The sequence below is a fragment of the Acanthochromis polyacanthus genome, chromosome 4, assembly GCF_021347895.1.
Source record: "Acanthochromis polyacanthus isolate Apoly-LR-REF ecotype Palm Island chromosome 4, KAUST_Apoly_ChrSc, whole genome shotgun sequence".
Taxonomy (NCBI): domain Eukaryota; kingdom Metazoa; phylum Chordata; class Actinopteri; family Pomacentridae; genus Acanthochromis; species Acanthochromis polyacanthus.
In genome coordinates this window covers 45949478-45970853 of record NC_067116.1, presented here as the reverse complement: position 1 = coordinate 45970853, position 21376 = coordinate 45949478, and the positions used below count along the sequence as shown (strand labels likewise).

The window sequence follows — 21376 nt, the reverse complement described above, 5'->3', positions numbered from 1 at the left end:
TGGAGAAGTTATAGGGAGGAATGATGCTGTATGTGTGTGCAGAACATTTGAATGGTTTCATGTGCTGCTAGATTGTTCTGAAAGAGCATAAAAATGTACAATAAAAGTGTGTTTCATGTCTCCTCAGGTGGGGAGTGGACGGTCCTGTCAGAAGAGGTAACAGAAAGCTGCTATGTGGTGAAGGATTTACCCACAGGAGCTTCTTATGTGTTCAGAGTCGGCTGCATCTCCAAGAGAGGAGCTGGACCTTTCAGTGACGCCTCAGCTCCTGTTGTCATGGCAACACATCCCGAAGGTAAGAAAACACAGAACTAGCTAGCTTGATTTATGTTTCACCTTCTAACAGTCCAGACTTTGTAGGTGTAGCAGGATACAGCCACTTTGGTTTGGTGTTTTTCACTTATACGTAGATGAAGTAAATACTATACAATCAGCTGCTACATGGTGAATAACAGCTTTTCTGTCTGTATTTATTGGGTTTTTTTGTACAGAGATTCACATTCCTCTCATTCAGACTCAGTCTCTGGGGTCAAAGGGAACCGGATCAACAACTCACAAGAACTTCAGCTTCCTGTCTGAAATCAACAGGTGGGATTTCAAACAAAAATCTGCAGCTGAAAGTTTGTTCTTCATAACAATCTAATACTTATACTTTCGTTAGTATTAGCATCATGCATGATCATATTTCCTTTATTTATGTTTCAGGTTTTTGTTAGTTTCACACATTTCTGAGTTAAACCTGATATTTTGCATTGATACAGATTTTTTATAGATTTTTTTCTTTTTAGATAAAATAATTAGGATATAAATGAATGCAAGCGTCTCTCCTTGATTCATCCAGGTAAATGTTGTTGGACCAAAGCCCTTCTTTGTTTGTGGTGTTCCTCAAGGCTCTATTTTGGGCCCAGTCCTGTTCTCTTTGTATATTCTGTCACTGGGTTCAATATTTAAGAAACATTAGATTCCTTTTCATTGTTTTGCAGATAATATAGAAATCAATCTGTCACTAAAACAAAAGTAAAGTACAAATTAAGTAAATTATTATGCCATCTTGTATTCACATTTGTAAGTCATTGTGTTTAATTGTTAGTTTAATTCAGCAGCACTTTATTTAAACTTGTAAATGTGCTCCATATATTAATTTGGCTTTCTAATTGCTACTTTAACCCTTTAAGCTTCAGTGTACCGCCGGCGGTACACCTACTAATTTGCATAGGAATTTCAGGAATGTCCGACGGGTGCAAACGCGATTATACAAACACTATACACCGATGGAAAGCTTAGATTCTCATGAATCCGCCGGTATAAACCACTTTCAGATGCGATTACCACAGCGGGTGAGAAAAACACATTTGTCCGACAAAAACAAATATTCATCCATCCGTTCTCTATACACATCTTCAAAGCACACAGCGCGACTCACATTTCCGGGTTTATTATTACACACAAAAAAAAAGATTCCACAAAAAACGGCCATAATCCAACCTTTTACATCAGATGACACAAGCCAGTAAACTATTTTGTCCAAAACATGTCCTGAAGTCGGTATAAAATCCCCGAATCGGTCGTTTTCAAGGAAATGCACCTCCCGATGCGCGTCCAATATTCCCCGTATTTTTCGTAATTTTTTTATTTAAAAATAGAATATTAGCGATTTTTTTGTACTGAAAACGGCTGGAATTGACTGAAGCTTAAGAAGTCCTATAAGGCATGGAACCACCAGATGAACTTTCTTAACTTATTATTCGGGGCCACAGTGGACCAGTGGTCACAGTCTTTGTATACTTTATTACTGTCTGGTTTTGTACTCTCTCATTCATCTCCTGTTTTTTCTATCTTTCAGGGGTCGTTTCAGTGTAGTAACTGTGTGTCGGGATGTTGAGACCAGCCAGGTGTTTGCTGCTAAGATCACTCCTTACCAGGCAGAGCAGAGGCAGCTGGTGCTGAGAGAATATCAGCTGCTGAAGAGGCTTCATCATCCTCATCTGGTCCAGCTTCACACTGCGATCATCACCCCCTGCTACATGGTCTTAGTGGAGGAGCTCTGTCCAGGCAAGGAGCTGCTCTACAGCCTGGCTGCAAGGTAAAGGAAGAAGTACTACTACTACTATGTTTGCTAGACGGGATGTTTTGGTTGACCCATGTGGCGGTTTGGCTTTATTTGAACAATCTGTCGTTAAAAACTTTGGTGTTATCTTGGTGCATGTGGTTAGCTAAATGGTTGTATTTATATAGCACTTTTATCCAAAGCGCTTTACATGATGATATGTCACATTCACCCATTCACACACACATTCACACACTGATGGTGGGAGCTACCATGCAAGTTGCTAACCACAACCCATCAGGAGCAATTAGGGGTTAGGTGTCTTGCTCAGGGACACCTCGACATGAGCTCGATGGGCCGAGGATCGAACCGGCAACCTTCCAGTTACAAGATGGCCACTCTACCCACTGAGCCATGCCGCCCATAGCTAAGGTATCAGGAGCAGGTTTTTTAGTAATTGTGGTGCTGTGCTCTGCTTGTACACGAACGTTTAATTGAAGAACTAATTATTTTGTCATGGGGAATCTCGAGAGAATAAACTGAACTAAATATTTCCCAAATAAAAAGCTCCTTTTTGACAGGAGTTCCTCAGATTACGTAGGTGAATGTTGTTTGACTGTACCATCTTCTATGGCGTCCCTTAGGGCTCCATATTAGACCCAGTACTTTTCTCAATATACACTGCTCAAAAAAATTAAAGGAACGCTTTAAAAATGCATCATATTTCAATGTGGGGAAAAACAAACTGGATCTTAGCATTGATATGGACTGGTTAATGTGTTAGGAATGAAAAGTGCCACATTGTTTGATGGGAATGAAAATGATCAACCCCCCAGGAGGGCTAAATTCAAGACACCCCAAAATCAAAGTGAAAAACTGATGTGGCAGGCTGGTCCATCTTTCTGAAATTCCTTGGCAGCAACTCAAAATGGTATTCAGTAGTTTGTATGGCCTCCATGTGCTTGTAAGCATGACTGACGATGCCGGGACAAGCTCTGAATGAGACGATGGATGGTGTCCCTCCATGGATATGCCTCCCCACACCATCACTGACCCACCACCAAACCAGTCACGCTGAACAATGTTACAGGCAGCATAACGTTCTCCATGGCTTCTCCAGACTCTTTCATGTCTGTCACATGTGCTCAGGGTGAACCTGCTCTCATCTGTGAAAAGCACAGGGCACCAGTGGTGGACCTGCAGATTCCTGTGTTCTGTGGAAAATGCCAGCCGAGCTCCACGGTGCCGGTCAGCGAGCACAGCGGGCACTAGAGGACGCTGGGCCCTCAGACCACTCTCATTACATCTCTTTCTGATTGTTTGGTCAGAGACATTCACACCAGTGGTCTGCTGGAGCTCATTTTGTAGAGCTATTGCAGTGCTCATCCTGGTCCTCCTTACACAAAGGAGCAGATACCTGTCCTGCTGATCGGTTGAGGACCTTCTACGGTCCTGTCCAGCTCTCCCAGACTAACTGCCTGTCTCCTGGAATCTCCTCCATGCTCTTGAGAATGTGCTGGGAGACACAGCAAACCTTCTGGTAATGGCACGCATTGATGTTTCATCCTGGAGGAGTTGGACTGTCTGTGGAACCTCTGTAGGGTCCAGGTATCGCCTCATGCTACCAGAAGTGACTCTGACCCTAGCCAAATGCAAAACTAGTGAAAAACAGTCAGTAAACATTAGGAAGGAAAAAAATATCAGTGGCCTTCACCTGTAAACTCATTCCTGTTTTGGGGGGTGTCTCATTGTTACCCCTCTAGTGCATCTGTTGTTAATTTCATGAACACCAAAGCAGCTGAAACTGACTAAAAAGCCCCTCAGTTACTTACTTGACCAGATCATTATTCCACATGTTTAACTAACTTGAAGTAATACTTTGATTAAAAAGTGTTCCTTTAATTTTTTGAGCAGTGTATATGCTGCCATTACACACGTGGACAAAATTGTTGGTACCCCTCAGTTAAAGAAGGAAAAACCCACAATTCTCACTGAAATCACTTGAAACTCACAAAAGTAACAATAAATAAAAATTTATTGAAAATTAAATAATCAAAATCAGCCATCACTTTTGAATTGTTGATTAACATAATTATTTAAAAAAACAAACTAATGAAATAGGGCTGGACAAAAATGATGGTACCCATAACTTAATATTTTGTTGCACAACCTTTTGAGGCAATCACTGCAATTAAACGATTTCTGTATTTGTCAATGAGCGTTCTGCAGCTGTCAACAGGTATTTTGGCCCACTCCTCATGAGCAAACAGCTCCAGTTGTCTCAGGTTTGATGGGTGTCTTCTCCAAATGGCATGTTTCAGCTCCTTCCACATATGTTCAATGGGATTCAGATCTGGGCTCATAGAAGGCCACTTTAGAATAGTCCAACGCTTTTCTCTCAGCCATTCTTGGGTGTTTTTGGCTGTGTGTTTTGGATCGTTGTCCTGTTGGAAGACCCATGACCTGCGACTGAGACCAAGCTTTCTGACACTAGGCAGCACATTTCTCTCCAGAATGCCTTGATAGTCTTCAGATTTCATCGTACCTTGCACACTTTCAAGACACCCTGTGCCAGATGCAGCAAAGCAGCCCCAAAACATTACTGAGCCTCCTCCATGTTTCACCGTAGGGACAGTGTTCTTTTCTTCGTATGCTTGGTTTTTGAGTCTATGAACATAGAGTTGATGTGCCTTACCAAAAAGCTCCAGTTTGGTCTCATCTGTCCAAAGGACATTCTCCCAGAAGCTTTGTGGCTTGTCAACATGCATTTTTGCAAATTCCAGTCTGGCTTTTTTATGAGTTTTTTTCAGCAGTGGTGTCCTCCTTGGTCGTCTCCCATGAAGTCCACTTTGGCTCAAACAACGACGAATGGTGCGATCTGACACTGATGTACCTTGGCCTTGGAGTTCACCTTTAATTTCTTTGGAGGTTGCTCTGGGCTCTTTGGATACAATTCCAACAATCCGTCTCTTCAATTTGTCATCAATTTTCCTCTTGCGGCCACGTCCAGGGAGGTTGGCTACTGTCCCGTGGGTCTTGAACTTCTGAATAATATGAGCCACTGTTGTCACAGGAACTTCAAGCTGTTTAGAGATGGTCTTACAGCCTTTACCTTTAAGATGTTTGTCTATAATTTTTTTTCGGATGTCCTGGGACAATTCTCTCCTTCGCTTTCTGTTGTCCATGTTCAGTGTGGTACACACCTTTTCACCAAACAGCAGGGTGACTACTTGTCTCCCTTTAAATAGGCAGACTGACTGATTATGAGTTTGGAAACACCTGTGATGTCAATTAAATGACACACCTGAGTTAATCATGTCACTCTGGTCAAATAGTTTTCAATCTTTTATAGAGGTACCATCATTTTTGTCCAGGCCTGTTTCATTAGTTTGTTTTTTTAAATAATTATGTTAATCAACAATTCAAAAGTAATGGCTGTTTTTGATTATTTAATTTTCAATACATTTTTATTTATTGTTACTTTTGTGAGTTTCAAGTGATTTCAGTGAGAATTGTGGGTTTTTCCTTCTTTAACTGAGGGGTACCAACAATTTTGTCCACGTGTGTAGGTCTATATTAAAGAAAAATAAGATTCCTCTTCAGTATTTTTCAGATGTACTGAAAACAAAAAGTGAAGACTCATTGCAGCCCTTGCCGGACTGCTTAAGACGTCAAAACTTGGATGGATTTCAGGTTTCTAAGCCTGTTTTGTTTGGTAGACCAGATCTTCTAGATTAACGTTGACACTTTTACTTCATATAACTAACCTTTTGTAAAATTTAAAAGAAATAAAATGGTATTATCTTGTTACCTGTGACCAGTTTGGGTATCAGGAGAGTTTTTTTTTTTTTTAATGATTGTGGTTCACAGGTCAACAGAAGGTCGACATTTTCAAATGTACACAAGACTTTAGGCAGAAATGGCAGAATGGTATTACTCCAAACTAAAATATTCCACTTAGATGAGAATTCTTCGGTTCAACTAGGTGAATATTCTTCTATAGTAATGTCTCTTGTGGTGATCCTCAGGGCTCCATTTTGGGCCCATTACTCTTCTCCTTGTATATGCTGCCATTAGAGTCCATATTTAAGAAACATAAGATTCCTTTTCATTGTTTGGCAGACAATGCACCAATCTGTCTGCCACTAAAATATAGACTCATTGCAGACCTTGTCGTGCTGCTTAGAAGATATTCAAACTTGGATGGATTTAAACTTTCTGAGTCTTAATGAAAGTATGACTTACATTAAAAGATCAGTCACATGGCTTCTCATAACTCATCTTTTGTATTAATAATAATTAAAAAACAGGTATTTTCTTGTTACCTGTGACCAGTTTTGGTAGCTGGTTGAGTGATGTTTTTTTTAATGATTGTTGTTAACAAGTCAACAGTTGTGCACAAATTTTGACATAAAAAAGTGTTCAGACAAAAACTTTTCGGTTCATCTAGACCAGGGGTCGGCAACCCGCGGCTCTGGAGTCGCATGCGGCTTTTTCATCCCTCTGTTGCGGCTCCCTGTAACTTTGGAAAATAAATAATCAGCAAGCTATTTAATTAAAATTTCTTATATTTTAGTTTGTTAATTTTTATGATTGAATTCTAAATTTGAAGATTATGGTGATCTTGTAACATCAAAATAAAACATCTTAATTTTTGTCTGTCAAAGTATGCGTTCCAGCCGTCACTCTCCGACACTCACCGGCCTGCGGGTATTCATTTGGAGTCCTGTTGATCTTTGGGTCCCAGTGTTTGCTCTGCATTCATTCAGCAGCAGTGGGCCACCATTCCTAAATCCTAGCCGTCGCTCCTTCAAATTTCTCTCTTTTTTTATTGTCGCAAATACACCACCGCCGCACATCTCTGCCTTCACAGCAGAGTCCTGCACTGTGTCGGGTACTCGTGAGTACTAAGGTAAACTACGGATAATTGTCTTGCTCAGTATCTACTCTTTGATATGTCGGGTTAATACGACGTTACTCGCCAGAGCACGGCTCGATGTCACGTCCAGCATCCAGGCAGCAGGTCAGAGAGTCAGAGGAGTGTCGTCTTGGAAAACAGGGCAGCGAAAAAGTTATTAGCTGAAGATAAATAGATAAATAGATTTTACAAGTCAAATAGACATTCGCAAAATATTGATTTCCATCTAACATTATGTAACATATGAGGTCCAGGAGCAAAAATGACATTAACCAAGTAAGATAAATATTAGTGGAAGGACACAATTAAAAAAATGAATATATCTAATTAGAGTCTTTGTAATTAATTAATCACGACTGATTAACAAGGGCATAGAGGTAAAAAAAAAAAAGATGTATGCAGCGTTGTCTTCATTTTAAATGCCAAAAGGATTTTGCGGCTCCCGGTGTTTTCTTTTCTGTGAGAAACGGGTCGAAATGGCTCTTTGAGTGTTAAAGGTTGCCGACCCCTGGTCTAGATGAATGTTGTTGGACTACAGCCTCACTCATGGCGTTCCTCTAGGCTCCATTTTGGATCCAGTGTTCGTCTCCAGATGTATACTTCTGTTGAGTTCCATTGTTAAGAAACATAAGATTCATTTTCATTGTTTTGCAGAGAGTATACAAATCTATCTGCCAAAAACCCCAAAAAGTTTAAAAAGTAGAAAACTTTTCAACTACAGCCTTTCTTGTGGGGTCCTTCAGTCCAAAAATTCAGGGAGCATACTGAAATATTTTTGTTCCAATGAGGACAAATTCTTCAAATTATGGCATTTCTAAACCAATATTTTGCTGCACTAGTGTTTTAAGAGGGTATTTTCTTGTCTTTTCTTGTGTATTTTGATGTAATTCAAGGATTCTTTTGGAGAGATTTTCATCACTGTGGACATTTCACTAATTAAGTAGATTTTTTTCTGTCGTTTCCTGCTGTTTTCGCTTGACAAACATGCCTGTCTTTGCGTCTCTTCAGAGATCTATACGCTGAGACTCACGTCGCTGAGCTGCTGGTTCAGATTCTGGGAGCAGTCGACTACTTGCACAGCCGCCGGGTCATCCACCTGGACCTGAAGTCCGACAACATGCTAGTGGACGACAACAACCACGTCAAGATCGTAGACCTGGGCTCAGCTCAGTCCTTCACGCCCGGACAGCCTCTGAGCATCGAGCACATCCAGGGAATGTCAGACAGCAGAGGTGACACATTTATCATTGAAATCACAAATTAAAACTAAGATTCTAAGGCTTGTGTTGTTGTAGATCCATCTAATGAACTAAACCTCTGACCTTTTTCGGCCTTCCAACAGGCTACCCCGGCAAAGGTACACATTCTGTAAAGGAGGACGGATTGCTGGATGGAAATAACTCAGCCTAACTTCATCCACCTCAGCTGATTCTAGCTGCCATAACCTAACACACCCAAGTCCATTTTATTGTCTTTTTTTTAATCAGATTCGAGCCATTTTCCTTTAACAGAAGAACTTCAGCATGTGATTGGAAACGGCCTCTAAAAGCACGAGTCTTTACTGTCCTGTGTGTGTCTGTTGTCAGTTTATATTGTGCTTCCTAAAGCTCCGGAAATCCTGGAAGGTCAAGGAGTCGGACCGGAGACCGACGTCTGGGCGATCGGAGTTCTGTCCTTCATCATGTAAGTGCAGAAGTTTGTTCTGATTTTACAAAGTATCTTCTCATTTTTGCTGCTCCAGAACAGTTCACACACACAAAATTAATACTGATGATTTGAAGAAGGCTTCTGTGGACAGTACATTTTAAATTTTGATATTTTAAGGTGATTTCTTTAATACTACTATTGTCCTTTTAAACAGCACTGTGATTTAGTTTAATGTATATTGATCTATTTTATTCTATAGAGAAACAATATTCTATTATTCTTTAATATATATTGCTATTTTTATTTTATTTCCCTGCTAACACTCTTTTTAACCAGCACTATTATTTTGTTTTTTAAATTTTAGTCTATTTTATTCTAAATAGTTTATATAGAAAAATATATTCTATTATTCTCTAATACACACGTGGACAAAATTGTTGGTACCCCTCAGTTAAAGAAGGAAAAACCCACAATTCTCACTGAAATCACTTGAAACTCACAAAAGTAACAATAAATAAAAATTTATTGAAAATTAAATAATCAAAATCAGCCATTACTTTTGAATTGTTGATTAACATAATTATTTAAAAAAACAAACTAATGAAACAGGCCTGGACAAAAATGATGGTACCTCTATAAAAGATTGAAAACTATTTGACCAGAGTGACATGATTAACTCAGGTGTGTCATTTAATTGACATCACAGGTGTTTCCAAACTCATAATCAGTCAGTCTGCCTATTTAAAGGGAGACAAGTAGTCACCCTGCTGTTTGGTGAAAAGGTGTGTACCACACTGAACATGGACAACAGAAAGCGAAGGAGAGAATTGTCCCAGGACATCCGAAAAAAAATGATAGACAAACATCTTAAAGGTAAAGGCTATAAGACCATCTCTAAACAGCTTGAAGTTCCTGTGACAACAGTGGATCATATTATTCAGAAGTTCAAGACCCACGGGACAGTAGCCAACCTCCCTGGACGTGGCCGCAAGAGGAAAATTGATGACAAATTGAAGAGACGGATCGTTGGAATTGTATCCAAAGAGCCCAGAGCAACCTCCAAAGAAATTAAAGGTGAACTCCAAGGCCAAGGTACATCAGTGTCAGATCGCACCATTCGTCGTTGTTTGAGCCAAAGTGGACTTCATGGGAGACGACCAAGGAGGACACCACTGCTGAAAAAAACTCATAAAAAAGCCAGACTGGAATTTGCAAAAATGCATGTTGACAAGCCACAAAGCTTCTGGGAGAATGTCCTTTGGACAGATGAGACCAAACTGGAGCTTTTTGGTAAGGCACATCAACTCTATGTTCATAGACTCAAAAACCAAGCATACGAAGAAAAGAACACTGTCCCTACGGTGAAACATGGAGGAGGCTCAGTAATGTTTTGGGGCTGCTTTGCTGCATCTGGCACAGGGTGTCTTGAAAGTGTGCAAGGTACGATGAAATCTGAAGACTATCAAGGCATTCTGGAGAGAAATGTGCTGCCTAGTGTCAGAAAGCTTGGTCTCAGTCGCAGGTCATGGGTCTTCCAACAGGACAACGATCCAAAACACACAGCCAAAAACACCCAAGAATGGCTGAGAGAAAAGCGTTGGACTATTCTAAAGTGGCCTTCTATGAGCCCAGATCTGAATCCCATTGAACATATGTGGAAGGAGCTGAAACATGCCATTTGGAGAAGACACCCATCAAACCTGAGACAACTGGAGCTGTTTGCTCATGAGGAGTGGGCCAAAATACCTGTTGACAGCTGCAGAACGCTCATTGACAAATACAGAAATCGTTCAATTGCAGTGATTGCCTCAAAAGGTTGTGCAACAAAATATTAAGTTATGGGTACCATCATTTTTGTCCAGCCCTATTTCATTAGTTTGTTTTTTTAAATAATTATGTTAATCAACAATTCAAAAGTGATGGCTGATTTTGATTATTTAATTTTCAATAAATTTTTATTTATTGTTACTTTTGTGAGTTTCAAGTGATTTCAGTGAGAATTGTGGGTTTTTCCTTCTTTAACTGAGGGGTACCAACAATTTTGTCCACGTGTGTAAATATTTTTATTTTATTCTCATATTTCTTGTCACATCTTAGAAGCTGAATGATGAACCTTTTCACTGCTATCATTGTCTTTTTAAACAGCGATTGTGCGATTTTATTTTAATATTTGCATTTGAATCTATTTTGTCTACATTTTTACATAAAATAAAATATCGCATAGTTCTATAATACATATAATTTTTATTTTACCACCATTTTATATCTATTTTGAATGACACGTTTGTCATTTTTATCTGTTTTTAATTAATTTTATTTTATGTATTTCATTCTATATAGAGTAAAAAGTATCTAGTTCTAAAGTATATATTATTATTTCTATTTTGTCATCATTTATATGTCTGTGATGGATGATATTTTATCATCATGGTGGAATTGTCCCACTGTGCTGTACTGCTGACTGTAGGACCAGTTCTATGACGACATATTTTTAGTGAGAATGCATGTGTTTCTTCTTTATGCACCAGGCTGAGCGCTGACAGCCCGTTTCATGCAGAACACGGCTGGGAGCAGGACAAAAACATCAAGAAAGGGAAGATCCAGTTTGGACGCTGCTATCCGGGTCTGTCAGAAGGAGCTTTAACCTTCATGAAGAGCAGCCTGAATAACAAATCCTGGTGAGTTTCCTGCTTTAAGCTGCACCAGTTGTATCAGTGAAATAGTCAGATATTGATCTGGAGTGTTAAACGTGTGCAGGGGAAGGCCGACTGCAGCCGAGTGTCTCCAGAACCTCTGGATACGAACACATCGAGCTCCACACAAAGCACCGCGCTCCAAAGTGTGTTTCTCCACCGACAAGCTCAAAGCTTTCCTCAAGCAGAAAGAGGAGAAACGAGATCAGGTGCGCATCAAACTTCAGGGTCCCTTCTTCCAGTAAGGAACCAAAAAAATACATCTCGTCTAAATAAAATGGAGCTTTACAGCTTTGTGAATCCATAGAAAACAATCAACCTGATCCCTCAGAATCAGATATTATTTATGTAACTTTATTTTATTTAATGAACAAATGCAAAGTTTCACCTTCATACTGTGAATGTTATCCGAGTTACAGGACCTGAAAGTACATAGAGGGGGGTTAAAATGTCCTGCTTTTAAGTTCATGTTGTTGTTTTACCACAGAATAAATCGTCTTTATTAGATGATCCTGGTGTCAAATGTAGTAAAAATGATCCTTTCATTGTCTATCACTAGTTCTGACCAACCACCTATCACACATGCTGATATGAGCCTTAAAGTTTACCCAGAATGCACTTTTTACAGTTTTCTCCATCCTCATATCATCATACTTCCACCTCCATGCTTCACTGTCAGGACTATGCATTCACTGTGGAACTACTGGTCAGAAAAGACACAAAACAACCACAAAGAGACACAAAACCATCCTTTAGACTTTACCCAGAATGCATTTTAAAAGTTTTCTCTGGTGAACTATCAGAAACAGAAACACATCCAGAGAACCAATGATTGATTCTGGGACTCTGTCATTAAACTGCTGCAGTTTTACTGTTCACACTGAGACATCCCATAATACTGATGCTCTGATTTGGTTCATTTTTTTCTCCCTTGTGTTATTTTGCACAGTTTTTGTGTGTCTTTTTGACAGTTTTTTTTTTCTCTTTGTGCTCATTTTGTTTGTTGTTTTTCCAACTTTCCGTCTCACTTTTCCTGTTTTGCGTCGTGGTTTTCTTGTTTTGTGACATTTTGTGACTTGTTTTTCCTGTTTGGATTTTCTCTCATTTTTCTTTGTGCTTGTGTCTGGATTTAGACAGCTTTTTATCTTGTTTTTGTCATTTGTTGCCTTTTTCTGTCTCCTTTTTGTTGTTTGGTTTGAAACGTCAAACTAAATGTTCATCAGCATCGTTTTGTGTTTTTGAGACTGTTTTGTCTCTTTGTAACAAAAGCATGTGGCACTGTGGTAGTACTGGTCAGAAGAGACACTAAACCACCAGAAAGAGACACAAAAACACCCCTAAACTTTACCCAGAAGTCACTTTTTTAAAGTTTTCTCTGGTGAACTATCAGAAACAGAAACACATCCAGGGAACCAATGATTGTTTCTGGGACTCTGTCATTAAACTGCTGCAGTTTTACTGCTCAAACTTATGAGACATCCCATAATACTGATGCTCAGAGTTGGATATAATAGTGATTTAGTTTCAGTTTTTAACAGAATTTAAGTCATCTGTCTATCTGCTGGACTGAGTCCATTAAAAAGTGATTTAAAAATGCTGAATTTCTACCTACTTCTATGTACACCAAGGGTTTGTAACTGAAAATATTCATAGTATGAAGGTAAAACTTTTCACTAAAGTTACTAAAATCAGCGGATTCTGAGGAGCTTTTTTCAGATTTGGTTGATTTTCTATGGAACACGTTTTTTTCAGCTGTGTGTGTTTTCTGTTGGGTGAGATTCATAAAATGACTTTGGTGAACCCTGATGTTTAAAACTGTGATGCGTCTTAATGAGTTTCAAAGTGTACTTAGACATTAGATTGTGTGTTCTACGGAAACATATCAGGGATTAAACTCTGAGAAGCGATGAGTTCTAAAGTTTTGACTTTTCTGCTACAGTGTCAGATTCACATGTTAAAGTAAGAATGTTTTCTGTGTTCTGCCTCCTACTGACGGCTTTAAACAGGATTTTATTTACAGATTTTACATGACTGAATTGTATAAATGGGGTTAAATTGTTGGGTTTCATTCGATGCTTCATATTAATAAACAGTCCAGCAGCCTAGTGAATGAAATATTTATTAAATGACAAAGAAGTGCTCATTTGTTCTTATTCTATCTCATTTGTATACAAACATGCATAAATGGGACATAAATGTTTTAAACCGAATATATGATGTGACTTTACACAGAAATCCGTCTTCTCTGAATCTCATGCAGCCCATTTTTAAACACCGTTTGAATCCTAAATATAATCAGTGTAGTTTCTGCTAACACACTTAACTATGGGTACGTTTATTTCTGCTTAAATAGAGTTGAACTAAACACCGAACACAACAGTTACTGATTATTTTGTGCTCATCCTGCGTCCAGCTCCAAATCTGAGCCTCTAAAGTCCAAAAGCAGCTGGATTTGGCAGATTTAAATATCACCACTGATTTCACTAAATCTAACACAAACCCTCGTTCAGGAACAAAAACACTTAAACCCTTCACTCCTATCTGTCACCAGAACTGTGCTGGGCAAACCTCTGACCGTAAAGAAGCAGGAGGTTGAAGGAAAAACAAACTTTTCTCCAGAAGGTCGGTTTATTTCTGGCGTTTCTCAGTCGGATCAGAATCACAAACTTGGGTTCTTCTGTCCAGCAGCACAAAGTCTGGCTTTTCTTTCTATGATTTGGTCTGAACTTTCTGAATTTCCTTTAGAGAGAAGAAAAGAAGTCAGATATTTACAACAACTGTCTTTTTTGAGGTTTCTGTTAACTGAATAAGGATGTTTTGTGGTTTAACTCACGTCGTTGAGGATTTCTTTCAGCTCCTCGTACGCCCTCTCTAAGTCATCGTTGATGATGACGACGTCAAACACTCCGGGCTCCTTGCCTGCAGGTCAGGATTTACAGTTTTTCTCAGTTGCTAAAACACTAAACTCTATTGTCTGAACCAAATTCTCAGTTTCCTGAACCCACGTATTGAATCAGTCGCTCTTTTGGTTAAACCATCAGCCCTTTCACCTGTTTAGACACGTCTTGTCAACACATTGTCATTGTGATGCACATGTGTTGCATAATGGTGAGCACAGGTGGCAAAAGTCAAACACCGTTAAAGCTCAGGCGTCACCGGTTGAACACAACAACTGAAAATTGATCACACTTGTGTCTAATGATGTGAGGGCACATATAAGCCAGAGCACTGGTTTGTGAGGCACTACAATGGACAGAAATCTAAGAAGAGGAGTTTGTGTGAGAGGAAGTCGAGGTGGTCAGTGAGGACAAAGAACAGGAATATCTGAAGAAATCAGAGCTACTGTGATTGTCTATGGGATGACGGTGAGGGACTAAGGCTACAACCAAACATGAGCAGATTCACTGAAGAGTCAGAGGTTTTGTGAATGTAGCTTGAAAATTGGATTTTGTGTTCACAGTTTAGGGAAAAGGAGAGCAGCTTTCCAGGAATGTGTCTTAGCAATCGAGAAAAAACTGAAAGAAGCTGCAGATTTTGTTGTCTTTATTTCAGCAGAGAAACTTACTGAGCTCCATGTCGAGCCGAGCCGCCTCCAGACGCTTCTGTAAACTCTCCTCTGTTTCTGTCTGCCGGTCCCTCAGACGCTTTTCCTGAGAATGAAAGAATAAGATGGTAGCTGCTGCAGGATAAGATTATCACTTCTGCTATTTAATATCACTTTCAAAGCACAGAACAAAAATGAACACATTTCTCACTCTTACAAATCCGAAACTACACATAAAAATAATTAATCTGAAAAGTGCAGAAGCAGAAATGTTGCAACAGATTTTCTTCTGAGACACACAAATGTTGTGGTTGCATAATCTTATTGTATTTTCACAGTGTTATGATTGTAAATTATTGAACAAAATGACATTTTCCTCTGTGGAAATGTGTAAAATCTACCATGAATTACTGAATCAATCATGAAGAGGATAAGAACATTTAGATTTTTATGGACTGGGAACAGATGTTTCAACAGTTTAGTGTACAGATTTTTTCATGTTTTGATAAATTAGAGTTGATATTTAGTAAAATCACCAGAAAAATGAGCCCTAAAACAACAGACCAAAAGTGTCAGTAATGTCGATATTAAAAGCTGTATTTTTATAAATGAAACTTCTTCTTTTACAGTGTTTGGTCAAACAATTACACTGTTTAAATTAAAACTAGTATTTTTACAATTAAGACAAAATGTATCTTACAGATTTTCAAAGGGCAATAATTTGTTGTTTTAAAGCCTGTGATTGTTTTGCTGTGTTTAAATCAGGTAAAAATGTCATTGTTTACTAATATTTTTAATTTTTACAGTTTTTTTCAGTCTATTTTTTTCTAGCACCATTGCTCCCAGATTTTCATTTTTTGCTGATTTCTTTGACTTTGTCAAAGTTAAGCTGCTCGTATAAACATTTTTTGTGAAGTGTTGCGTACAAACTGTCCATGTCTACAGCCGCCCGCTGGTGTTGCTTGTTTATTCTCGGTTTCTTTATCATTATTATTTTGGGGGAAAAAAAACATTTCTGCAAGGAATTTGGCTGTTTTCTAGTATTTTCTAGTATTTCATTCTAGTGAAAATCCTAAGCTGAACATGTACCAGGATCTCCATGGACGGGGGCTGGATGGAGATGTAGATGGGGTTCAGGTCCGTCTCTTTAATCCTCCTCACCCCCTGAATGTCCACATCCAGGATGCAGATCAGGTTCTTGGCCCGAACGTCTTCTATGGCGGCTTTACTGAAGGAACAGTAAAGAATCGTGTGATGTTTAACCACTCTGGGCCTCTTATGTCCTGACGGAGGTAAGAGGATCGCTGCACTGATCCGAGCTGCTCAGACTCTGTAGTGAACGGTATCTTCAGACTCGGAGGCAGAGATTAAACGTGACACGAGACGCTGAGCTGCTCTTTTTGACCTAATGGAGGTTAAAGCTCCATCTGTCACCAGACTATTATATTTATCCTCCTGATCCTTGATGTGCAGCTCAAGTTCACCAGGCAGCAGTTTCTACTGAATTGAGTTCAACCTCTACAGAGACGCTGATGCTATACGATAATGTTGCTTATTTGAACCGACAGTTCAGTCAAGAAAAGTTGTATTACCTTTGCTGACGTGTTCCGACAGCTTCTGCTGTCTTCCTCCGAGCGTCATCTGATGTTTGGTGACGTGTCCTTTTTTCAAATAAGCAACATTATCTCATAGTAATAACGACAAAATGAACCTAATCTAACTAGACGCTGATGCTCTTCAGATTCAGGGCTGCAAAAGCTTCTAGAGTAGCATTAAAAGTGTAACTTAAGACGTGAAAATGTTCCCTTGGGACAGTAAAGGTTGCTTTAAGAGCAGAATGCGCAATGAAAATGTCAAACTATATGCATGCAACTCATTCCAAAAAAAAAGGTATTTTGTTCACCTGGTTCCATAGAAGTTGCCAGAAAACTCTGCGTTCTCAATGAACTCTCCCTTGTCGATGCCCTCCTGCATGACCTCCCTCGTCGTAAAGTGGTAATCTGCAGGAAACAGCATTTACAATCAATCCAGCCTCCAAAGAAAATTATAAAAGCAACACACACTAAATGATAGCTCCCTCTAGTTTAGTGACAGATGATGGTAAACAGTGGACATCACACCATTTCTGCCTATTATTCTCCATTTTAAACAGTGTTCCCTGAACTTTGTGTTACAGAAACAACAGACAAAGGAAGATGCAGCTTTGTGTTTGGACATGCAAAGATTAGAGATGTGTTGTTTTTCACTGTGACATGTTGTTTCATGGATGTCATTAGCAGAACAGTAGCAGAGCACATATCGTTCACACGCCTAAATCTCCCAAACATCAAAAACCTGGCAGGGATCTAAAACCAGCAGAAGCAAACACGCTGCTAGCACTAGCGCTAATGGCCGCCGTGATAGCACACAATCATTAGCATGACAACATGAAGGAGTCGACCAGCGCCAGAGTAACAACTTGGAACAGAAAGTAGTGACCGGGCTGTAAACAAATATAGATAATAAGCCGGGAAAATGGGTTTTAAAACAGCACTCAGGGCAAAACTGCAGTAGATGAAATGTTTCTGTGCAAACTCAGAAGCTCATTACGGCCCACAGTGAGCACAATTTCTTCTTGTTTCACCCAAATGATGGGACGTATTTTGGATCAGTGGGAGATGTATTCAGTGTTTAATTAAAGGGACGTGGCGGCGGCGTTTTGAAGGATCCTTGTTAAATCTTCCTCCTGTGTTGCTAATGGTTGGATGCAAAACAGCTGCGAGAAGAAACAAAAACAGAGAAAAAGTCGGGCCTGGAACAGGGGGATCGCTAGCGAGGCTTCACAGGGGGCTATTTTCAAAAGCTTTTTACTCCAAAGTGTAAACTGTCAGATCTTGATTCCTGAATTCTTTGTGCTTTTGGTTTTTCTTTTTTTTGTCATGATTTAGCTCCTATTCAGAAGTCAGTGCTGAGGATGATGAAAGTAACCCCCATCCCTCTGAAAGACTGCTCAGGAACCACACTGAGGTCACCTTCGTCTGTGGGCTCTGATTCGTTTGGACACGAAAATGAGCTCGACATTTCTAAGTCTTCAGAGGAAAAGACGTCAGCTACGGGCAGTAACGTAGCCCCCAGAAGCATGGGGAGCTTGTTCAGCCCTATGGAGAAAGAAACAAATCATAAAAAAGGGACAAAAAAGAGGTTTATCCCTTCTTAGATATGAAGGGAGGTAGACAGGGCCACAAAACCAGCTGTGCAGTTCACTTGGGAGTAAGAAGTGTCTGAGCAGGGAGGGGATTCTGCAAACCAGGAGTGTGTACACAGCAAAGAAGTGTGTAAAATGCATTTTTATGTCAGTTCTGTGGGTTAAAAATCCAAATCCAAGGCTGCCGCATGTTCAGAACATCAACCAGTCAGGTTTGAGTTTCTACCTTTGCCATCTTCTTCTCCTGGTCGAGGGTTTCTTGTCGTATCTGCAAAGAAAAAGATTAAAGACGTCATTAGAAACCGGACAGGAATAACAGAATTACGCAAAGGATGCTGCAGGAATGTCTCGGTCTCGGCTTTACTAGATTTGCTAAAACCACCCGGTGCCAGGTCAGACAGCGTGTCCTACTTCCTGGTCAGGAGCCAATCAGCAGCTGGCACAGAAACATACGTGACACGCTGAAGCCAAAGACGCCTTCATGATCCTTCATCAGCCTCTTCATCAGGGTGCTCTTCCCGGCGCCGGATGGACCGCTCAGCACCACGGGCCTTGGTCCTGACATGGTTCTAGAAAAAGAGTGGTTCTGAGAAAGTTCTGCAAAGTTCTAGTCTAGGTTTTAGCAGGAAGCTCCGAGAATATTCTTCAAGACATGTCAAAGTTCTTGAAAGATGCTGTTTTTCTTAATTTTGCTGCATTGCAATGAGTGGTTCTGTTATTTTTATTTATTTTTTAGCCCTAACCCTAACCCTAACCACTGAGAACATCTTTCCTTTGTTGTTACTGTGAGAACATTTTCTAGAAGAACTTTCTCAACAGCACCATCCTCAGAATACTGCAGGAAAAATGTTCCACCTGTTATCATGTCACATAACAGAAAATTTTTATAATAGTATAAATATCTATATTTTAAAAAGAGACATTCTCAAAACATCATAAAAACATTTTGTCACTATTTGGTATGAGAATGTTCTTTTTTGTTGTCTAATCTGACAAAATCCTGGGAAGCAAGAAAGGAAGGAATATAAAGGAAAGAAAGAAGGAAAGAAAAATATAGATGGAAGGAAAGAAAGAACTGGGGAAAATTGAAGTTCTCCAGTTGTTCACAACAAAGCTACATTAAAATTAAGAAGCCAATGTGCAAAACAAGGCATGCAAATGGTGTGTGTGCAAGAAATATGATGCAAAGTACAGGACTAATAATAATCATAAATGGGGTTGCTATGAACTTTTAACCTCATAGGATAGTATTTAACAGAAGAAAAATAATGAAAGCATTTTTGAAAACAGTTTTCTCTGAAATATTATTAGAACTTGTAGTCAATGTCAGCAAACGTTGTGTTGTTGATTTGCTAGAAGCACATTAAACCAGATAAACTGGAGTTACAAGAGGAAAGACACTTCATATAACCCCACCCCTACTATCCCCAACCCCACCCCTACTATCCCCAACCTCAACCCTACTATCCCCAACCTCAACCCTACTATCCCCAACCTCAACCCTACTATCCCCAACCCCACCCCTACTATCCCCAACCCCACCCCTACTATCCCCAACCTCAACCCTACTATCCCCAACCTCAACCCTACTATCCCCAACCTCACCCCTACTATCCCCAACCCCACCCCTACTATCCCCAACCTCACCCCTACTATCCCCAACCTCACCCCTACTATCCCTAACCCCACACCTACTATCCCCAACCTCAACCCTACTATCCCCAACCTCAACCCTACTATCCCCAACCTCACCCCTACTATCCCCAACCCCACCCCTACTATCCCCAACCCCACCCCTACTATCCCCAACCCCACCCCTACTATCCCCAACCTCAACCCTACTATCCCCAACCTCAACCCTACTATCCCCAACCTCAACCCTACTATCCCTAGCCCCAGCCATACTAACCTCAACCCTAACCCTACTAACCCCAACCTACTAACATGAACCCCAAAACTACAAACCCTAAACCCTAACCCTACTAACCCTGAGACACTTGTAGAAAAAGATGCATTTCATCCTAATTTTTACAGAAGGGTTTCTTAACAGTGAGCTGAGGGTTTCTAATCCATTTTTTTCCTCTGAAAGTTGCTCCTCTGCTGCCAGATCTTCATGGATCCTATTATCTGCTCTGAGGTACAGTAAGACTAATCCTCTGATCCCAGCTCCTCTTTACTGCTACACTGTGGAGGAAACAAACCTGCAGAGGTTCAAATCAGGCCTCTGCTCTCTTATTATTCTAATAATAATGAATCAGTGGTGAAACTTTTCTGTCCTGTTTCCTTTAATTAAACTTTTGAAATGCATCCTAATAGGACAGCAGGTTAAGAATGAAGATTAATGAAGTCACGACGGGTCAGTCAGCAGGATTAATTGGATGTGGGCCACGACAGCTGACCTATTTACCTGCTCAGAAAGTTCAGGGACGCTGCTGAATTGATCTACTAACACAATTACTGAGCAACACAGCAGCCACATAAGAGTTTACTCAAGAAGAACCTCATTTAGTGCAATTATTAGCACTTTAACTGTAATGTTTGCTATAATTAAGCAGCATTTTTACATCTATGCGACATTTTAAGCAGCATTTTACATTTCTGCAACATTTTAAGCAGCATTTTTATGTTTATGCAGCATTTTAAGCAGCACTGTTATGTTTTTGCAACATAAAAATGCTTCTTAATATGTAAATGCATCAATAACAATAATCCACTCATGCAATATAAATGAAAACAGTATGAAAGATCCAATTAGCACAGTTAGAACTTTAGATATTCTAAGCTGATTGCATGTAAATAATCTTATATTTCATATGAATGTTGATTTTAAATCAAATTTTCACGGCAGCTTTCATCTCAGCTGATTCATATTTATCTCTTTAGTTTTCAAACAAAATTCAGTTCATTCAGTCACTAATCAACCAGCAAATGCAGCTAAATAGAAACATAAAAACAAACCAAAGCCTGCTTTCAAGTGAGTGTTTAGCTGTATTTCCATGATTAAATCAGTTTTTTTGGTAGCTCACCTTGCAGAGATAAACAGGTGGTTCTTCAGTGGAGCTCCTGAATGGATTCTGTCCAGTGACTCTCTGTCACTCTGAATTACCTCCACCTCCTCTCAGCTCGCCGGCCAATCACACGGCTGCATGCTGGCTTTGTTTTTAACCGCCTCGTCCACACGGGTCACTGCTAGATAAATGATTTTCATAAGCAAATGATGGGCGTTGTTCAGATTTATTTGTGTTTTTCTTCCTGTTTGGAGCCCTAGACTCTGTCCTGGGTTTTAGTTTGCAAGAACAGTGAACTGTGACATACATGCAGAAAATATGAGCAATACTTTCTG

The 21376-nt window shown here is 39.8% G+C and overlaps 2 protein-coding genes across 10 annotated transcripts in view; one reads left to right on the top strand and one right to left on the bottom strand.

Annotated features, from left to right (window-relative positions):
• Window positions 1-13448, top strand: part of obscna (obscurin, cytoskeletal calmodulin and titin-interacting RhoGEF a) — an 85633-nt gene extending 72185 nt beyond the window's left edge. For 5 of the 7 annotated variants that reach the window (XM_051947604.1, XM_051947606.1, XM_051947602.1 and 2 more), the window contains 8 exons: window positions 128-295; window positions 492-588; window positions 1844-2083; window positions 7974-8197; window positions 8308-8322; window positions 8552-8648; window positions 11141-11290; window positions 11370-13448. In XM_051947604.1, the coding sequence (XP_051803564.1) occupies window positions 128-295; window positions 492-588; window positions 1844-2083; window positions 7974-8197; window positions 8308-8322; window positions 8552-8648; window positions 11141-11290; window positions 11370-11550 (1172 nt within the window). In that variant the 3' untranslated portion in view covers window positions 11551-13448. The remainder of the gene's footprint in view (window positions 1-127; window positions 296-491; window positions 589-1843; window positions 2084-7973; window positions 8198-8307; window positions 8323-8551; window positions 8649-11140; window positions 11291-11369) is intronic. The other 2 variants (XM_051947605.1, XM_051947603.1) reach the window with 2 other exon arrangements.
• Window positions 13449-13916: 468 nt separating this feature from the next.
• guk1b (guanylate kinase 1b) lies at window positions 13917-21175 on the bottom strand. 3 transcript variants are annotated; one of them, XM_051947613.1, is made up of 8 exons: window positions 21060-21175; window positions 18487-18602; window positions 18260-18301; window positions 16753-16849; window positions 15939-16077; window positions 14871-14955; window positions 14139-14224; window positions 13917-14044 (listed from the first exon to the last, which is right to left on the bottom strand). In XM_051947613.1, exons 2-8 carry the CDS (start codon window positions 18596-18598, stop codon window positions 14015-14017), a joined length of 591 nt encoding a protein of 196 aa, XP_051803573.1. In that variant the 5' UTR covers window positions 18599-18602; window positions 21060-21175; the 3' UTR covers window positions 13917-14014. The 3 variants fall into 3 exon arrangements, with proteins under 3 accessions (XP_051803573.1, XP_022074872.1, XP_051803576.1); XM_022219180.2 differs by lacking the exon at window positions 21060-21175 and having other exon boundaries at window positions 18487-19392; XM_051947616.1 differs by lacking the exons at window positions 18260-18301; window positions 18487-18602; window positions 21060-21175 and adding an exon at window positions 17861-18249.
• Between the last annotated feature and the right edge of the window lie 201 nt (window positions 21176-21376).